At 36.9% G+C, this 22089-nt stretch overlaps 2 protein-coding genes across 4 annotated transcripts in view; one reads left to right on the top strand and one right to left on the bottom strand.

The window, feature by feature from the left end:
• LOC106869129 (uncharacterized) overlaps positions 1–591 on the bottom strand; it is a 36034-nt gene extending 35443 nt beyond the window's left edge. Inside the window, exon 1 of the mRNA XM_014914695.2 lies at positions 330–591. Within this exon, the coding sequence (XP_014770181.1) occupies positions 330–394 (65 nt within the window). The 5' untranslated portion in view covers positions 395–591. The remainder of the gene's footprint in view (positions 1–329) is intronic.
• Positions 1–22089, top strand: part of LOC106869128 (probable E3 ubiquitin-protein ligase HERC4) — a 99900-nt gene that overhangs the window by 17930 nt on the left and 59881 nt on the right. The gene's annotated exons all lie outside the window — the stretch shown is intronic.

Genomic DNA, 22089 nt, shown 5'->3' with positions numbered 1-22089 from the left:
TATATATATAATTATGCGTGTCTGTGCGTATATTCAAAGAAACGTTTGGTGTAATGCAAAATTGTGTCTTCGCTATACCAAATACACACAAGATTATGTGATATCATTATTATTATTGTTTTTATAAGCATGCCATGTTTCTCCTCTGCAAAACTGACATTTTAAGAATTGTTGATCGCATGGCCAAATATATATATTTTAAAAATAATGGAAGCCTTGTCAGCTACTATGTTTGTAACTACTATTATCTAAAATTATTCCAGAATAATACGAATAATAAATTCTCATACATACATGATAGTCGTTACAAACGGAAAAAATAACAGTACCTGAAGTAGTGTGAGCACTGATTTTGACGTTTCTCATTGTGTCGGTACGTTTCGAGAAGCTTCATCTTTATGTATCTGTCTATTTATCATATATATATATGTGTGTGTGTGTATATATATACATATATAATGTGTGTGTACACCTTTACCAATAAAGAGGACGATGATAGGCCGAAACAACAGTTCAAAACTGTTTTTTTTTAAAGTTATATTACTTCGATTGCCTTGTGCCTGTATGAGAATAATAATTATTATTCAGTGGAGTGGAGTATCAGAATACAACGCCGAACAAATGTCTTGCAGTGTTTAATTACATCCCTTTACGCTGTAAGTTCAAATCCCACTAAAGGCAACTTAGCTTTTTTATCCTTCCTGGGTCGATATAATCAACACCCTACCCCCCACAAATCCATTTCAGGCCTTGCGTCTACGTTAGAAACAATTGTTACTTGGGCGATCAGCTACCAGAATCGTTGAAATATTAGGTATAAAATGCCTTGCTGTGTTTCTTCTGACTTTTGACATCCTGAGTTCAAATCTTACTAACTTTCGTCTTTCTAGATAGATGAAATACAGTACCAGTCAAATACTGGGGTTGGTTTGACTAAACACATTCCCAAATTCATGGCCTTGTGCTTATGTTAAAAGTACATTTATTATTTACAAAGTTGGGGGAGGTGAATTGGCACGTTCGTTATTGTTGGAAAATTAACTTCCAATATTTATTCTGGTATTTACGTTCTAAGTTTAAATCACATCGATAAAATTAAGTACTGAGGTCAATTTAATGGACACCTGCACCCCCACTAAATTGTTTGCCTTATGCCAACATTTTGAAGCAGTTATTAATATTGTTGAAGATTTTAACTCATTATGGAGGAGGAGCAACATAATCTATACGTGCAAATATTGTTTATATCACATTTCAACCAGGGTATATTTTGTCTTTGTATCAATAACAAAAAATATATATATCTACGTTGGAAATTTTATTTCAAACGTACATGTAACTCTTATGATTATGTGTGTGTGTGTGTGTGTGTGTGTGTGTGTATATATATAAACATTTAACTTCCATCTTCCATGCTGGCATGGATTGAATGGTTTGACAGGAACCATCTGATGCAAAGACTGCATCATGCTTCAGTGTCTGCTTTGACATAGTTTCTACAACTGGATGCCTTTCCTAATGTCAACCACTTTACAGCATGTACAGTTTGTTTTTCCTTCGTGGCACCAATGAAGTTGCTACGCAGCCTGTATAACTACGATCCTCTTTGATTGAGTAGGTCTACATTAGAGAGGGTGATGGGCAGCTTTATACAATGAGATGAGTAACTAAAATGTGAGAGGTTCCAGAACAGGTTTCTTGCTGTAGAGGAGCTGCATGACTACTCAAATTTTACAAGGGTGACTGGGAGTAGTTGTAGTGGAGCTGAAAGGAAATTTAAAAAATAGTGATATTGAGGTGTCAGGGTGGGCCCTTAAGGTGCAAAGTGGATAAATTGGGGATAGGAGAACAAGAAGTGTGGGTGAGTAGATGTAAAAGTGTATGGAGGAGAGAGATGGTTACAAATAGAGAATGTGTGAGAGGGTGAATATAAAGAACAAGTGTTGAGAGAATAAAAGAGGAAGAGTAGGTGATAACTAAAAATTATGTAAGGTTGAGAGGTGATCAGTGATACAGGTAAGTTGAGGGAGATAGGGAAGCAGACATGACTGAGTGTTGAAGGAGATAGGTAAAGAGTAGCAGAATAGTAATAATAATACAGCAGACAGGGGAAGGAAGAGAGAAGATGAGGCAAAGAGAGAGATATGATAAGTGGTTTGCTTGATTGTAAGAGTATGGGGCAGGCATAGTAAATAGAGAAGGAGAGGTGGAATAATTTGGTAGCTCAGAAGGGTGAACAGTGTAAAATGTGTAGAGAGAGAACAGTCTTATGAATGAACAACAAATCTCTCGTACATAGTTTCATCCACATTAAGTGATTGCCACTTTTTTTATACAGCAGCCATTATCCATATGCATCATTTGGTCATACTAGTGCAATCTTCTGTCTGGCACGCTACATTTAATTTCCCTTTTGTACTTTGTCATTCATGCAAATTTACATTGCATAGCCATTGGAATGTGCTAGCATCAGTTCTTTCCAGTCTTTCAAGGCTCATGTCTCACCACTATGCAGCTTCAGTTATAACACAGAGGTCATACAATCTGCCATCTACTCTGAGGACAAAGAACTTTGTTAATACTAGCAGCAGTAGCTCCCTGAACTTTTCAAAGCCATTCTTAATCTATTTTCTATAACTTCCCTTGCTAATTATCTCTTCTAATTAACAAAAGCTGTCAACTACATGTAGAGAGTCATCCAAGCATTTAAGAAAATTTTTTTCCAATGTGCTGTTGGAAACATACTGCTCCAGTGCATCTGTCACAGATGAAGCTTGCTTTCTTTTGAGTCTGCCTGTGATTCCACTCTACCACATGTGTGTCCATAGCTTACATTGGGTGCAGTGTATGATACTCCTGTGAAGGCATGCAACTTAGTGGTTTCAAGTATTCAGCTCATGATTGTAAGGTCAAGAGTTTCACTCTGGCAGCACTTTGTCTTGTTACTCTAGTTCACTCTGCTGGCAAAAATGAGTTGTACTTGTAATTCAAAAGCATCAGCTTTGTCACATTCTGTGTCACACTGAATTTCCCTCAGAACTACATTAAAGATATGCATGTCTGCTGAGTGCTCAGCCATTTGCATATTAATTTCAGGAGCAGGCTGTTCAATTGATCAGATCAACTGTAACCCTTGTCATCATAACCGACAGAGTACCAGTTTCAATGGAGCTTCTTTTCTGCATATTTAGCAAAGCCATTTCCCTGGAGATAGGGTCCTGTCTTCTTTCCTACTTACTAAAACCTCAGTCTTTGTTAATTTTACCTTCAGGCCTCTTGATTCTAGGTTTAGATTCCATGCTTGGAATTTCCTCTCAAACCATCCAACCCATGCTAGCATGGAAAACAGACATTAAAGGATGATGATCATGATTCCACTATAGATTCAGTTATGACAACTAGATTATCAGCATACAAGAGTTCCCATGGACAGCCAGTTTTAAATTTCTCTGTGATGGATTGTAGGACCATGATGAATAAGAAGGGACTGATGGTTAAGCCTTGATGGACTCCTACCCTCATGATAAATTTGTCACTGAAATCATTGTTAGCACTCACTCACTGCATCTTTGGACATTGCTTATACAGCCCACACAGTAGGCAAGAGGTCAAGCAGCATCTCATATAAGTCTATTAAGGTATTTGTCTTGTAACTCTCTCCATGACCTTCATAACTTGATCCAGTAGTTTAACTCTTCTATAAATTCCTCTCCTAAGGCATCTCCTTTGCCTTTGTAGCAGTTCATGCAGATACTACACTGCAAGTCCTTGGATATGACACGTTCCAGTATAACTTGAATAATTATATGAGTGATGCATGTTTGCACAATCACACAAACGCGCATATGCATAAATGTATATCAAAAATCCGTTTTCCATGCTGGTATGGTTGGACAGTTTGACAGGGGCTGGCTAGGCAGAAGACTGCACCAGGCTTCTGTTATATCTACAAATACATAAAATGTATATATACATTTGAACATTACATATATGTATGAACATACACTCACACACACAAATATATAGACATATATATATATAGCCATCCTTGTATGATACTTTAATGAACATACACAGTTGATAGGCCAGTCACTGCAATATTTGTCCAAAGATCACATCTCTTATAGACTTGCTGTATTAGACACCACAGACGAAACTTTGTCCCAGCAGTGGCCAGTGGGAGTGCCAGTTGCATTTCTGTGTTTTGTGGTCTTTTCAATAGTGCATATTTGCAGCCAGGCAGATTCTCAGTTGAGAAATTTTTGTGTCTGATACAGGAAATGGTAAATGAAACATTCACTAATGCAGTGACTAGTTGCTCAACTGATTAAAAATTCTTTGCTGGGACAAGTTTTGTCTCTGTCTGAAATTTGTTTTTTTTTAATACAGCAAATCCACAAGGGATGATATCTCAGACCAAATACTGCAGCAACTGGCCTATTAAGTGTGTATTCATATGGCAGCAGGAAGGTTGTTTAGTCTTAGAGAATCTGCCTCATTAAATACCATCTGATCCATGCAAACATAGAGAAGTGGATGTTAAAATGATGAATAAACTGTTGTCTGAATTACGCAAAAATGAAAATAAATCTCATTTTAACAGATATATTTACCAAAATTACATAAAAATATCTTGAAACACTAAAGAGTAAATTTATTCAATAAAATCACCATTGGCTTCAATCATGGCCTCCAGACAACTTAGGAATCTCCTGTAACTCTTCTGGATGGTCTCTTTGTTTAAGTTGGTGAATACTGCCGTAATCCTTGCCTTCAGCATGGACAACGGATGTTAAATGTTGATGGTGATCATGATATACATACACATATATATGCATTTTTATATACACACACATGTATATACATATTTATTTACACATACATATGTATTTATGTACATATATACACGTGTATATGTATCTATATTTGAATATAGGTAAGAAATTTGCTTCTCAGCAACATGGTTCCATGTTCAATCCCACTGCATAGCACCTTGGATAAATGCCTTTCACTATAGATCCATTCCAACTAAAGCCTTGTTAGTGGCTTTGGTAGATGGAAACTGAAAGAAGCCCATTTTATATGTGTTGTTATGTGTGCAGGTGTGTTAATGTTTCCTTGCTTTGGCATCGCCACCGTAATGCAAATGGTGTCCTTCATTTCCAATATACTGCAAAAGCTCTCAGCTTCCACCATAGCTCAAAGACAGCTCCGGAACCTGGTACATGTGTTCCTCACTCTGTCCCTGGGAAAATCTTTAAACACCTCCTTGATCTTGGCCACTAACTTTGCCTCAGTGTTGCAGACAGAGTAGTTGGTGTCTTTCTCAACTGTGCTCACACGTAGTAATCCATGAGATTGCAAATGTGGGAATTAGGAGGCCAGCAATTGGGGCTGGTGAAGTCATAGAAATTCTCCGACAACCACTTCTCACTCTTTCTGGAGATATGGCAAGGAAAATCCTGCTGCCACATATAAAGGCCTTCCTGCAGCAACCCTCTTCAACCAGGGAGTGACCAGTCTGTAGCAGCTTCACATTGTAGTCTGAATTGAGCCTAAGACCCTGTTCAAAGATGTGGGGATGAATTCTGGCATGCAAACGCAGTCAGAATGCCTGCTGGCCACAGCTTTGTAGTCTCCATTGCAGCTATCCTTGTGATGTCATACAGCCTTTACAGTGTTCACAGTGCACTGACTAGCAATCATGATGTCAGCATTTTGATACCTGACACAAATCATCTTGTAACTCTTCCAGTATTCAGATGACTTCCAATCTTCCACATCAGCTAACTTTTTCTCAACTATAACCTTAATCTTGATGCTCTCCAACATTAACTGTTCACCAATACATCTAGCTTTTCCTGAAGAAAAGAGACATAGAAAATCATCAAATTTAGCCCCCAAATCCTATATCATCATCATCATCATTTAATATCCGTTGTCCATGCTGGCATGGGTTGGACGGTTTGACCAGGGCTGGCAAGCTGGAAGGCTGCACCAGACTCCAGTCTAATTTGGCATGGTTTCTATGGCTGGATACACTTCCTAATGCCAACCATTCTGAGAGTGTAATGGGCACCTTTACATACCACCAACACTGGTTCCATTTGCGTGACACTGGTATCTCCCACACAATACAATAATACTTTTACAACCATTATGGCTTCAAAATCTTACATCAAGTCATCCAATGCATAGTTGAAATAAATAACATGTCTGTTTTGCAAATCACATTATCCAAGTAAATTTTCAAATTTATTGCATACTGACAATTTTTGATAATTTTGTTTAAGATGAAAAACATTGCTGGTTTTTGACACAGAAAGGGCAGTGTCTCTGGCATATCTGATTTCTAAATCAACCTTTTCTTTATCTGGTATATCTGCCATGAGATAGGCATCTACCTCAGTGCTGCTAGTAAACAGTCCACCATGATTTTTCAAAATATCTGAGTCAGCTGTTTGTCATTTATCCACTGCAATGTTGATTTTCTTCTCCACTTCCTCCACCATTAACTACTGCTGACAGTTATCCCATTCTTTAATGATGTCAGGCACTCGCCCCACCACCCACCCTACCAAGTTTGGTGAGTTTGGTATATGGACTCCCAATGTTCAATCAGATCAGCCGACTTGGATTTAACTTGGGAAGATGCTAATTTGAGTTACTTGATACCTCAACGACTCAACTCGTTGGTAAATCCCACACTGCATTCTGAGTCAAGATTGTGACTCTCTAGTTTAGTTAAGTCCATGTTTGCCAGAGCATGGAGAGATTGATGATGTTTCCAAAATGAAACAGAACTTCCTTCTGGTTCTGGAAACCATCTGCTAACTTTGGAAGAAGCCATGACAGTACTTTTAAAAACCTCTGGCTTCAACTCGGTTGCAATAGCTTCAACAGCACAGCATATATCTTCATTATATCTGGTTTCCTGGAATCTGCCTGAAGATACGAAATTGAGTGCAGGACTATGTACATTTAGCAGTTGGTTTGGATCCACTGTGGAAAGGTCATCCTAAAGTTGTTTGAAAGCAGGTACAAGTTTTGAGTAGGTTGTGCTTGTTGAAGTGATGAGCGAAAGGAATGGTTCAACAAGGTGCAGTCCAATCAGCGCTCCTGTGCAATATAATACTTTGAGGAACTCCAGATCTATGAAACCTCATACGATACAAGCCAGTTGGTTTGTAACATGCTCATATTTTGCCAAATACAATGTTACATAATCCAGGTGGTACAAAGTTATTGTACAAGTTAAAATGGGATGGTTAAAGCATTCATTCTTCAGGGCAACAAATTTATTAACCCATGGTTGAATGAGCATGTCAAATTCATTGACTTTGTTCCAGGACTTGTGATCAAAATGATGATTGATTAATCTTGTTATCTTCAGTGGCACTGCATGAGCTTGATGTCACATTTACAAGAAAACTCAAATTTTGTCTCGTCCAGTTGTGTTCTCAGTGTCACTCCACAGTTCAGTTATTATTAAATTGAACATAAGTGAAGAGTGCACATTGCGAAACAGATGTTCAGGTATGTGTTCTGTGCTGAGATTTCCTGCTATGACCTCTTCAACCCCAACATTGTGTGATGTTTGGTCTGAGATAACAAAATCAATTTTTTTCAAATAGTATTTTAACTGGGATATTACTTGCTGCTTCTAGTAGCAAATGTACAGCCACTTTCAAGTCAGCCAGGTTATTTCTTGCTTCTGATGCTTCAAGTGGAATTGGCAGAAGTCTGTAATGACCATCAATAGTCAGCCCCGGGACGGAGTAAGATCTGGCTCCCTGTTTTTTAGATCCATCACCAGAATAAGTAATGACTAACTTTGTATCAGAAGAAATCATCTCTGTTACGATTTCATCCAATGCAAGGAGTTCAATACTTTTACTAGCCTCCCAAATGTTATAGTGTGCAGGTAAAGTGTCTAGATCCATGAAATCTGCTCCTTACAAACTTTGTAGACAAAAGATCTGGCAACTTTTAAAAATTGATATATTTCTGAATCGCTATGCTCAGCCTTTTATAACCACAATAACAGCATGCCTCTTCATTTCTTGAGTAAGCTGAGGGGCTGCTATTATTATTTTCTGAAACAAAGATTATACAGAGTTAGCAAAAAATGCAGCAATGACCCCAAAAAAGGTATGTCTTCAAATACCTTATGCACCCTGTGTGTGTGTGTGTGTATTTACATGTTTATATATATAATTATCTATGTATATGTTTTTATATGTATATATGTGTGTTTAGATGCATATATGTATATTTGTGTATGTTTTTTTATTTCCTATATACTAAATGGAAAGTTATGCTATTGTTGTAGTCTCTGGTCACTATGCTTCAAGAGTTTTGGTGTGTGTGTCTCCCAGTCAGTTCATGACCCCTTCACGCTGTATAAATTTCTATTGCATAATATAATATGTACCCCACACGCATACATGATGTATTGGAGTAGCTGTAGTCTCTTGAACTGAATATGGTAAATATTTCCTGCAAACCAATGGTAGGACCAAATCCAGTGATGAAGCAGACTAGCAGTATTTGTACACTCATCAGTCAACAAAGTTAATTACCATCTGTGCCATCCTTACAAACCTAATGATAATACCACAATAAATTGAATTAAGATACTAATAATAATAATGGTTTTCAATTTTGGTACAAGACCAGTAATTTTAGGTAGTGGGAGTTAGTTGTGTGATTGAATTTTGCATGTTTTTGAAATAACAAGGGATTGAAATTTATCAAGGTTTCATATTATTTATTTGAGAAGATTAATAATTATTTCAAATTTTGCCAGAAGGGCAGCTTGTGGGAGGTGGGAATGAGTCGATTACATCGACCCCCGGTATTCAACTGATATTTATTTTATCAACCTCGAAAGGATGAAAGGCAAAGTTGATCTCGGCAGAATTTGAACTTAGAATGTAGCAACGGGCGAAATACTGCTAAGCATTTTGTCCACTGTGCTAACAATTCTGCCAGCCTGCTGCTTTTGAGAGGATTAATAATGCTTGTTGATTGGTTATTATTGGTCATGTTCATGCAACATCTTGTAAGAAGCAAATTAGTTCTACAAATGTTTCCCTAGTGCAGCATTGCGAGTGAGCTTGCTAGTATGTATGTGCATAGACACACACGCACATGGTGCATTCCAGAAGTTTTCAAACTTTAGAAGGAGAGACATCAATTTCAAAGAAGTACAAAATTCTATTCTCCTTCAAAGATTGATCTTCTGACTTCAAAGCACTTGTAACACTCTGGCCACTTTGTGAAGGCCTCACAGAAGTCCTCCAAAGTGAAGGTGTCCAGGACCTTTCTCACAATCTGCTTTATCTTCAAAACTACTGCCCCTGAGGTCTCCTTCAGCTTGGGAACAACAAAAAGCCACAGGAAGCAAGGCCTAGACTGTAAGGAAGATGAAGGGCAGTTTTGATACCCATCTCTGTCAAGTAGTTGGTTACCTGGATGCATCCTGGGAACAAACTTTGCACAAATTCTGTGCATGTTCAGATCGTCATGAATAATTCTATGCACAGTTGCCACACCAACTCCAAACTGTATACTTATTGTCTTTATAGACACATGACAATCTTAATCCAGAAAATTGCATATTCTCTCAGCCAGCTCTGTTCTGAAGTTCCTTACCCTCCACACCTCTCATCATCTCTCACCTCCATTCTACCATCCTTGATCCTCTTGTACCAGTGAAAAGTTAATCCACATGCAGCCTAGAGCCTTTCATATGTTTCTGTAGCATTTTCACACAGTTTAACAAAATATTTTATTGCATAGTGAGTTTCCAGACATCCTGACTGCATTTTGCAAACTAGTCAGCTGTGACCAGCAATGTTTAGTAGGGTGTGTTCAAAGTGCAGTTACAGTTGTCTACTTCAGTCTGGAACAACAAAAGTTGGCAGATCTGCTTACTAGGTGTATAGTAATGATATACTAAAATTATAATAATCTAGGTCAGTTATAACTATCTCTTCTATGATATGAGATATCTTCTATAATTTTACTATTACAAAGGCTCAGTAATTTTAAGAATTGAAAACAACTCTTTCTTCTTAGCCAGAAGTCCACTTCTGAACATTTTATCTAAAATGAAAGTCATTAGCAATTTGAAAAACTTATAACAATACACACATTCGTATGTGTGGTGTATGTAGATGCTTTCGTATGCATCATTATTGACACTTAGAGATTGTGAGATGGTATTTTTCATTGTGAATATTTGTGTGTATGTTTGTATATATATTTTGGGATCTCAATGAGCATCTATTAATTTGTAACTTTCTGTCTATATCATCATCATTCAATGTCTACTTTTCAATGCTTGCATGGGCCAGCTAGAATTTGTTGAGGCAAATATTCTATGGTTGGATGCTCATTCCTGTCATCAACATTCGCCTGTTTTCAAGCAAGGTAATATTTCCCTAGTCACTTGATATCAAACAAGATTGTTTGTATGATGGTGATGCTTCTTTACAACCATCATGCTGTATTAAGACAAAGGTACACACAAAAAGACACATGTACAATGAGTTTCTTTCAGTTTCCATCTACCAACATTTACTCACAAGGCTTTGGTCAACCTAGAGTAGAAGAAACTTGCTCCAGATGCCATGCAGTAGGACTGAACCTGAGACCACATTCTTAGGAAGCAAGGTTCTCAACCACATAGCCACGCCTATAAAAAAAAATCAATCTTCTTCACCATCACTGTCATCAACACCAGCACAACCTGCTACAACACCAAAGACCAATGCAACCACCACCATTACCAACTCAACAACTCTAATGACCAACAACAACTGTGTGAACAGTATAATTTGCTATTCCATCTAAACTAAAAAAACAATTACATGAGACAATGTGGTACTCTAGTGTATTTAAAAGTTGAACAAGATATCTTTAATATTAGGTCAATGAAAGGTGGTGAGCCGGCAGAATCATTAGCATGCCAAGCAAAATTCTTAGCAGCATTTCGTCTGTCTTCGTGTTCTGAGTTCAAATTCTGCCAAAGTTGACTTTGCCTTTCATCCTTTCAGGGACGATAAAATAAGTACCAGTTGAGCACTTGGCTCAACATAATTGACTTATCCCCTCCCACGAAATTGCTGGCCTTGTGCCAAAATTTGAAATCAATATTAGGTCAATGAGGATTGAGTTGGAACTAAATATCAGCAAAGAATAACTATGGTACTACTGCCACCATCCATAATACTCTTGCTATTACCATCAAAACTAATACAACCCATCATCACTATCAACCCACCGACTTTTGAATTACTAACTGGCTACAACAATTATAGTACCAGCGTGTGTATTTGTGTGTGCACATGTGTATGTGAGTAGACTGTAGGGTTTTTATGGTTCAAGTCAGATGCAAGGAGCAAAGTGCCTATGAACTCAGTAACCCTTCAACTAACATCCCATCACACTCCTTCACCTTTTCATCTTCTCATTTCCATTTTTACACCTAAAGGAACAGGACAACAATTCTTTGCTTTCACAAAATAGTTCTTTCTTGGTGCTATTTTTCTTTTACTGCATATTTGTTGCGGATAATTGTTGATCATTGCTGCCGTTGGATTTACCTTCTATTCAAAATGTTTGGAAAGGATCTGTCAAGTGGAACAGAAGGCTGTAGTGTGAAATAGAAACAGTAAAAGGATTATGCTGGATATTAAACTTGTTTTACAAAGGTTTGATGCAGGAAGAAAAATCAGCCACATAGCCAAAACATTAAAACTTGCAATGTCTAGGACCTACCTCATTAAGTCCCTATGTGTTTTCCGAGAATTTCCCATCTTACACATTAACAGCACTTGATCTCTGTTGAAGATACCACTTTTACATGGCTTCTACATTTTTATTTTACCCAACTTTCATGTTGGGCAAGATAAAAAGACAGTTTGCTTTTTTTAAAACTAAATTTCACAAACATGTACTACGAAGGCACTTTGCTATAATTTACTATCACTAATTTTTCTCTCAAAGGCTTTCTTTTAGTTTTTGCTTAATGTCATATTCAGTTGAAATAATTGCAAAATTTTACAAAAATAAAGTAACAATTCAGAAATCACAGAAGCAGTTTGTGGAATTCAGGCAAACCAAGGCCAGAAGTGAATTTTCCCCACGTTACATGAAACAAATATGATAGTTCTGTCTGCATGTACATAGGCACACACACACACATTTCCTTCTTGCTGTTAAACCTTTCTACTGAGACATTAAAGAGAAAGTAAAGCAAAGAAACCATATGTTGTCAGTTGACATGCTAAAAATAGAGGCAAAATCTTTAGATTACAACCTACCATTGGAAGGATAGCTTTGATAATTTAAAATAACATGATGAGTGTAGCTGGAATGTCTTTAATCATAGGTCTACTCAATCAGAGCTGTCCTGTGATTAAACACCGTCATTGTCAACAGGAGTAATTTTTCTATCTCTTTTCTTTTAGCTCTCTTTCAAAGTGAGCTTTGTTAATAAAATAGAGATTTCATTTTCTCAAGGTATAGCTACTATGGCTCTGTTTGGTCACTCAGAAAGGTTTTATTTCTTTCGACACAGTACTATGGCCAGCTTGTTTATCTTCAGTGATGGTAATTGAAGTTTTTTTGCTGTTGGATTTTAAACATCTTTGTATGCAACACAAAAAGGAAAAACAACCCAAAGCTCACTTTGCAACCATGTCATTTTGGGTTCACTCCTACTGCACAGCACTTTGGGCAAGTGTCTTTTGTCCCAGGCCAACCAATTCCTTGTGAGTGAATTTAGTCAACAGAAACTGTGTGGAAGTTTGTCATGTATATGTGTCTAAGTGTTTGTCTCCCCCAATATGTCTCTGAAACTTAGTGGTTCTGCAAAAGAGGCTGATAAATTAAACATCACACTTCAGAAATTAAATGCTAGGTTTAATTTATTCAATTAAACCCTTCAAGGTGGTGCTCTATTATTGCCACAGTCCAATGACTGAAGCAAGTAAAATATATAAGATGAAAGAACACAAAAAAATAATTCAATAATAAAAAAAAATGTTAATTCAGCAACATTTCTAATGAAAAATGTACTGACCACTGAAGTGAAAGCAGCAACAGTTTGATGAAGTGAAATTAATACATTATTTACAAAGATTGCTACACTTCATTCCATAACTCCCATACTCTTCTTTCTGTTCATTCTCACTTAGAAGTTCTCACTCACACTTATTCATTCTTTCTTGCTTTTACCTGTTACTCTTTCATCTACTTGCTAACCACATCAGCGGTATTTCTATTTTACTCTTTTATTTCTCTGTTGACATGCTGGGTCAATTATATCAACCCCCAGCACACACTTCAGTCTTGTACATATTTTATCGTTTTTTATTTGTTGAACAGCTAGTTATTGGACATAAGGGAGTACTATATAAACTCCTTTCTTCTTAAATTAGTGTAAACAGGCATGGGCCCACACAAATCTACTAAAATAACCTTGTTAGTTTGTCGCACTTTGACTGTGACTCTTAGAAATTTTCTCAGTGAAGTGTATGTGGTAAGAGCAGTTGTTTCTTGGACATCAAACAACAAATATATTTGCATATATAAATGAAGGTACATGGCTCAGTAGTTAGAGCATTGGGCTCACAATCATGAGGTTATGAGTTTGATTCCCGAACTGGGCTGTGTATTGTGTTCTTGAGCAAGACACTTTATTTCACTTTGCTCCAGTTCACTCAGCTGTAGAAATGAGTTGTGACATCACCAGTGCCAAGCTGTATCAGCTTTTGCCTTTCCCTTGGACAACATTGGTGGTATGGAGAAGGGAGGCTGGTATGCATGGGTGTCTACTGGTCTTCCATAAACAACCGTGCCTGGACGTGTGCCTCAGAGGTGCAATCCCATGGTCATTCATGACCAAAGGGGATTTTTAGTCTTTACCTTCTTTTTATATAACTTGCACTCTCACAATGCCCCTCTATTTTACAAGTATATTTTATGGAAAAAAAAACAAATTTAGTATGTTTCATCATACACCCATTGAAAGGTTTGTTAAAGTGGTTTTGTTGGAGGAAATTTATGAGTTTGTACATGTAAATACAATGTTGTGATAGTATACTGGAATGCAGTTTGAAACCATAAATTTATCATAAACTACATTATGGGAGTAACATATTTCAACTTTATCTTCTTTCAGTTCAGCTGTATATTTGTTTATATTTTGATCAAGAGAATTCCCATACAGGACATAAAACTTGTATTTCTGGTTGTGGTGTTTTCTGTAAACAATGATCAGCCATTAGGGTGGTGCACAACCACAATGGTTTTGTTGTCATTTTTTTGTTGCAAATTACTGATAGGCAGATGAAATTAAACATTCCTTTCATGTTTTTAGGAGAATTTTTCATTTAGACAATTAGAAAATGTTTCTTAGTCATTAAATAGTGTAATTATGTAGGTTGGGGACGGAGGTGTATTGAGTTGATGTATCCTCCCCGTACAACTACCAACGTACCGTTAAATATTTTTATAAGTTTCTGTTGACATCATCATCCTTTAACATCTGTTTTCCATGCTGGCATGGATTGCACAGTTTGAAGGAGTAGGCAAGCTGGGGAGCTGTACCAGGTTCTGATTTGGCTTGGTTTCTATGGTTGGATGCCCTTCCTGACACCAACCACTTTACAGTATGTGCTGGGTGCTTTTACATGGCACCAGCACAGGACTCTTGCAGGCCAACTCCCTTCATTAGGTGGAGCAGCCTTAACACTTCTGCTGTGGAGGACAGGTCTTCTTGAGTGCAGCAAGGTGCCAGATAAAAGACAGATAATTTAGCTTGTTTTCAATATTTTATTATTTGTAATCAATAATATTAATACACTTAGTTTTGTTTGTTTTTGTCCATATCTGTGCTGTGTGTCACTCTTTACTTCAAAGGAAGAAGTGAGTGGCAAAGTGAGAGAGAGGAGGACAGAGAGGAAGTAACAGAGAAAGGGAGAGAAAGAGAGGGTGAAAGAGATAGTGAGTGGTGATGGCGTTCATTTTGTGTTTTTTAATGTTTTAGAGAGGAAGTAAGAGAGAGAGAGAGTGAAAGAGACAGTGAGTGGTGACTGTTCGTTTTGTGTTTTTAAATGTTTATCCCATCGCAAGAAAAGTAGATACATCATCATTATTAACAATCTTTTAACGTCTGCTTTCCATGTTAGCATGGGTTGGACGATTTGACTGAGGACTGGTGAAACCAGATGGCTACACCAGGCTCCAATCTGATTTGGCAGAGTTTCTACAGCTGGATGCCCGTCCTAATGCCATAGATGGAAAGGAAAGTTGATACATAGATACAGACACATTATTAAATTAAAAGCAGAAGAGAGGAGGGACACTGAGGAAGTGAAAGAGAAAAAGTGAAAGCGAGACAATAGATACACAGATCCAAAGAAAAGTTGATACATGGATACATAGACACATTGTTAGTAACTACAACAAATATTGGATGTCACTTTTATGTTTCATTACCACACGAGTATGTAAATTAAGTGGCTGAGTACTCCACAGACATGCATATCATTAACATAGTTCTCAGGGAGATTCAGCCTCACGCAGAATATGACAAGGTTGGCCCCTTTGAATTACAGCTACAACTTATTTTGTCTAGCTGAGTGGACTGGAGCAAGGTAAACCTTCAAGTGGTTGGAAGAAAATGAAAAAAGATCCTATAGAGGGGCAGGAAAATCTTTTTAGTTGTTAGGGTCACTATGGTGTTAATCCGGTTTTAACAGTGGTATCTGTGGGTCTCATAGATCTGGAGGCCAAGCCCCCAGATAAACACCGATGTGCAGGCTGTTGTTATCAAACTGAGCATGAGTCAAGGGCGAATACATGACAGAATAGCAACTATTTCATCTTAGCTTTCACTGCTTATACTAAACACTCGACATTTTTGCCTTACAATATGGAACATTTCCTTTTCTTTCACTCTTTTTTAAAAAATAGCGCCCCATTGGTTATGATGACAAGGTTCCTGTTTATCTGATCAATGGAACAGTCTGCTCGTAAAATTAACTCGCAAGTGGCTGAGTACTCCACATACAAGCATACCATAAGGTAGTTCTCTGGGAGATTCAGCTTCACACAGAATGTGACAAGGCTGGCTCCTTTGAATTACAGCTACAACTCATTTTTGCCCGCTGGGTGAACTGGTGCAAGGTGATGTAGAGTAACTTGCTCAAAAACACATCGCTGGGAATCGTACTCATGACTTTATGATCGTGGGCCAAATATCCCTTACTGAGCCACACACCTTCACTCTCTTAATCGTAGAGAAAAAGAGGGAAGTGATAGAGACAGAGACAGGAATGCCTCAGTCATTTAAAATGGCAATTAGACTGAAATAGGATCGATCTTTTCTAGCTTCTTTACTTTTAACAATGAAGAAGAGGGAAAGACGTTTAGTTTTAGTTGGGGGGAAAGACCTTTTTTTTTTTCAGGTACATTTAACATTTTCTCTACAAACTATAAACAACTCCCTCTCACTTCCTTTTTTATTTTTTATTTTTCCATACAAAAATTAATGCAAATTTCAAACAGGGTGTAGCTGTGAAAAGAGCCCAGAAAATTGGGTAATACCCACCACAAAAATAGGTGGGGGAGAAAAGTTGCCAACGGGTGGCTACACAAAATTTAACTCTATACGTTAAAGAGGGTCTTCTACTACAGCCTCAGGCTGACCAAAGCCTCATGAGTGAATTTGGTAGACAAAAACTGAAAGAAGCCCATCATATATATATTTATATGTGTGTTTGTGTGTCCCCACCACCACCACCATTGTTTGACAACCGATGTTGGTGCGTTTGCATTCTCATAACTTAGTTGTTCAGCAGAAGAGACAGATAGAATAAGCCCCAGGCTTACAGGGAATAAGTCCAGGGGTTGATTTCTTAGACTAAAAAGCAGTGCTCCAACATGGCCACCATCAAATGACTGAAACAAGTAAAGGAATAAAATACCAGAAGAACGTTTTGTACCACTAAACCAAGAAAGTTATTTGAATATGTACAATGTATTTTAAGGTTAAATAGTAATTATGTTTGTTTGTGTAACAGATATTTTGGCTGGATTATATAGTTATCGGTTTTACACTTCTTTTTCTATATTCTGTAACAGTTACAATATAGAAACATTTCTAATGGCACCAGCACACAATTTACAGATGATTACATTTTTCATATTTTCTGTGAATTTTTCATGCGTCCAGCTAGTAATTATTATACCTAGTGGACTTATGCACATCTGGCTCCCTAGTGTATGGTATTCAGTCTTTCATCCTTATTACAGACACACTAGGCACAGAGCAGTTTTTTGATATATTTAAAGACACAAGGTATGTGTCTTATATGCTAATAAATATGGTACTTTCAGTGTATTTTATTTCACCTGTAGTGAAGAGGATAGAAATGTTATTGAAAAGGATTTTGTTTGCTTTTCATAAATTCCTGAATACAAAGAGGTGGCAATTGGAGAACCTCAACATGTACAAAAACAATTGGTGCATACTAATGGAGACACTATTGCACAAAGAGAAAACCTAGATTGTTAAGTGGAAGAATATGCTATCATCTGCAAAAATCACCCTCATCCCTTTACTTTGACTTTGAAAAAGGGATGAGTTGTCATGCTGTTGCGATAATTTAACCCTTTAGCATTCAGATTAGTTTGTCAAATGTAATGCTTATTTATTCACATTGTTTTGAATTAACCGTACATTATCTTGTAGCTTTGAGATTTTGAAGATAGGATTGTCTACTTTTAATATGACATTGTAGTGCAGGTGTAAGAAACTGTTATTTGCCCAGTTTGAACATAAAACAAATAGAATATTATGGCCAGATATGGCTAGTTTAAATGCTAAAGGGTTAAGCAAGGCTAATGAGCTTTGTGTTGGACCAGAACTTGAATAATCTATATTTATGAATGCATGATTCAAAGCAACCTTGTCACAGATGGTGAACATTGTGAAAAAAAACACATTATTGTGCCAAGAATTAAACAGACTTTTTGACACCACTGCCATTCACCCTTACATAATTGCATTTTCTAATTCTAGTGACTCTTACAGCGACAGTTAATATATTTCAATGATAATCATTAAGTAAAATAGGTCAGTTCTTTTCTACTTATTATCTGTTTCCACATAGAAAATAGTATATTGTTCTATTAAGAACTCCTAGGTATGATGCAAGTATAATGGCAAATCTAAAAGAATAGTCACCAATATCATGTACACTCAAATTACCTAATGTAAAAACCTTCTTATGTATTATATCATCTGGATACTTAATTCAGATAAATTTATATATATATATCATCACCATCAGCATTTAATGTCCATTTTCCATGCTGGCATGGGTTGAATAGCTTGACAGAAGCTGACCGGCTCAAGGACTGTTCAGGCTCCATGTCTGTTTTGGCATAGTTTCTACAGCTGGATACCCTTCCTAACACCATCTACTTTACAGACTGAACTGGGTACTTTTATATATATATATATATATATATATATATATATATATATACACACACACACACATTCATATATTGTTTTGCAAGATTCTTGATGTGAAATTGTGCATTGAAACACATTGTTATACTTGGGGATGGTCATATTTTGCCAATTAAACACACTATGTATTTGGTCTTCACTTCAGCTTTAAGCAGAACAAGAGGGGACATGGGATAGAGAGTTGCTGAAGAGGTCACAAAGTGTGTGACAAAAGAATTTTGACAAAGAAACTAAAATAATAATATTGAAGCTGCATATGTTTAATTGACAAAAATATATGATCATCTCCAAGTTTAACAACACACACACATATGCATGCATGTTTTAATACTTTTTGTTCATATTGGAATGGTCTCTTCTATTTTTACTGCTTATGAGATTAGTTAAGGTCTTAATGCAATTTTAGCTCTCATTTTTCATATTCATGTCTGTCCTGAACTCTCCTCCCTCTTCATTTAATTAAAATTTCACCAGGCTTTTTTTTTTCTTTTTTTGTCGAAGAGCTTTTTCACCTATCAGTAAAAACAAAATTGTTTCGTTTTTAACTAAAAAGTTTTCTCTCGGTTGTCACAGTAGATAATATTTCTAGACTTTGACATCAAAACGCAAACCAAAATTGCATCATATCCAACTAAATCCACCATTTCTCTGTATGCGTCCTGAATTCAAGTTTCAAGTCTTCTACTGTCAACCTTGCTTTCATCCTTTTTGGGGTACCAGTCCAGGGCAGTCCACCACAGATCAGTCCTTGTTGTGTTGTGGTGTGGTGACTTGTATGCTTCAATGACCCTGAGAACTATGCCAGTGGAGCACAAGCTCTTGGTAGTGTTTCCCGTGCTGGACAGGTCAAAAGAAAAAGGCCTGATTAATGTCCACCACCACTTTCCAGAGGTAAAAATGGGTTTGTGTAGGGCCAACACCTCTACCTAGAAAACAAAGTTACAGAAGTATTGATGACAATTCAAAACCAGCAAGACCTGGGAGATGGAGTTCTTCTTACAGGGAAAGACAACCTAGAGTCAAAAACAATGGATAAAAGTTGTTGGGGGCTTATGCTCCATAGGGAGCAAAGGGCCTAAGTATGAAGTCCAGTGCCAGACAAGATGTCTTGTGGTGTCTATTCCAGCTCTGTGCATTCCAAATTCAAATCTTGCCCCATCATCAAAAAAGACTAATACTTTTGTTGTGATTCAATTGGATTCAATTGTAAAATGACTGACACCATTAACACATATTATCATTTATTCTGTCCAATGCAATGCTTATTTATTCACATGTTTTGAATTAATCTTTGCATTATCTTGGAACTTTGGGATTTTGATGAGGTAACTGCTAATTTTTAGAAGGATATTTAGGAATGGTGTGAGAGGCCAGATCTGGTTAGTTTGAATGTAAAACAAGTAGAATATTTGAGCTGGATATGGCCAGTTTAAATACTAAAGCGTTAGCATCCATTTTCCATTCTTGACATGGTTTGGACAATTCAGCAGGAATCAGTTTTGCATGGTTTTTATGATTGGATGCCCTTCCTAACACCAATCACTTTACGGAGTGTACTGGGTGCTGTTTTGATAGCACCAATACTAGTGAGGTCACCAAGTACTTTGCAAGACAAGACCCCTCGATGGAGGAAGGTGGTTTTATACCAAGTGTTGCTTCTCAATATTTAGTACAATTCCACCTCTCGATACCTCACCCTCATTCATTCAATATATATATATATATATATATATATATATATTCATGTACAAATAGATATTTACATATCCATATACAAATATTAGGTGTAAACAAAATAAGATAGTACTCAAATAAGATATAGAGTTTATTCAGATATTTATTTAAACAGGTTTTAGATATTATCCAGCTGTCACAGTATACAAACTATCAGGTCATCTAAAACATGACAATCAGACTTCAGTAGTGGACAAAATGTTTGTCTTTCATCATCATCATCATCGTTTAACATCTGCTTTCCATGCTAGCATAGGTTGGACGATTTGACTGAGGACTGGTGAACCAGATGGCTACACCAGGCTCCAAGTGCATGCATGTATGTATGTATGTATGTACGGAGATGTGTATATAGTGCATAAATGCATACATTTTCAGGATAACCTTGGCTGTTTTAGTTCAGACTCATTTTTTTCTCTCCATCTTTTTCTCTTCTCATCTATCCTTTCTGTAGAAGAGCATCGGCTTGAAACATTAAGACTTCCATTTTTCCTGTGCATGAACCCAACGCACCCTATTTGTTGTTTTCACCTAGTCTTCATGTTTTTCTTATTTTTGACTACATACATATGTACGTATGTATGTATATGGGTATGTGTATGTAGGTGTATATGCTCATGCACATACATGTTAGTACATGCGTATGCATGTTTGTATGTACATGTGTGTGTTAAACCTTCACTACTTAGACAGTGTCAGTGACCAGATCGTGGATATATCATGAAAAACTTTGTATCAAGTACTGTGTATGTATATATGTATGTATGTATCATTACAATATAATAATGAAGTAACAGTAAATATGACAGTGTATGTATGTTGTCAATTTCTACCATGACTGCCACAATGTAACTATAATTTGTGTGTTGATACAGTTGTTTGTGTAGATATGTGTGTGTTGTTTTGGATATACTGAATAAAATTGATAAATGCATTATATACCGATGTTGTGCAGCAATGGCAGACTGCTGTTGTATGTCCCTCCCTTTCTCTCCCTCCCCCCTTCCTCTGCTGCACTTTCTCTCACTCTCTCTCTCTCTTAACTTTGACATACTTTTCACAGTTGATTGCCTCTATCACCCACTACTGGTTCATCCCTCCACCAATTTTCTCCATTCTGAAGTATATTCTTCTATTTTTGTGTTTTATTTCTGTGTGTGTGTGTGTGTGTGTGTGTGTGTGTGTGTGTGTGTGTGTGTAGGCATGCAAGTATACAAATAGATGTTTATATACATGTCACACACACATACAAGCAAGCAAGCAAACATTGGCGTTCTTTCTCTCTCTCCCCCAGATGCACAAAAACAATGAAGAAAAAAGACAACCATAAATGGGGGTTTTTTTTATTATTTTTTTAAGCAAAAGAAAAAAAGAAAAGCAAATAGGAAAAATGTACAAGTTAAAAAAAAAGAAAACAAGAAAACAAACATTAAGGAAACAATGTGAAGAACAACAACAACAACATTGAGAACAATAAGATCTACAGATTCCAGTCAAATCTATTTGCTGGAACCCATTGTTTCATTCTTAATTGGTGGAAATATTTCTTTCTTTACAGATTGTCATTGATTTCCTCCCCCTCCCATTTCTTTTCTCTCCCTCTCCTATTCACTCTTTCTTTCTTACTTTAATGTGCCTCTCCTTCTCCTCCATTTTGACTTTCTTTCTTACTTTAATGTACCTTTCTTTCTTCCTCCCCTTCTCTCTTACATATGTATACTCACACACACACACACACACATACAGATATTGTGTGATTTTCCTTGTACTAATTCTATCTGCCTTTCCCTTTCTCCCTT

Source organism: Octopus bimaculoides, chromosome 5, assembly GCF_001194135.2.
Source record: "Octopus bimaculoides isolate UCB-OBI-ISO-001 chromosome 5, ASM119413v2, whole genome shotgun sequence".
Lineage (NCBI taxonomy): Eukaryota > Metazoa > Mollusca > Cephalopoda > Octopoda > Octopodidae > Octopus > Octopus bimaculoides.
The sequence above is the reverse complement of the archived record's forward strand: the minus strand, read 5'-3'. Positions and strand labels throughout refer to the sequence as shown.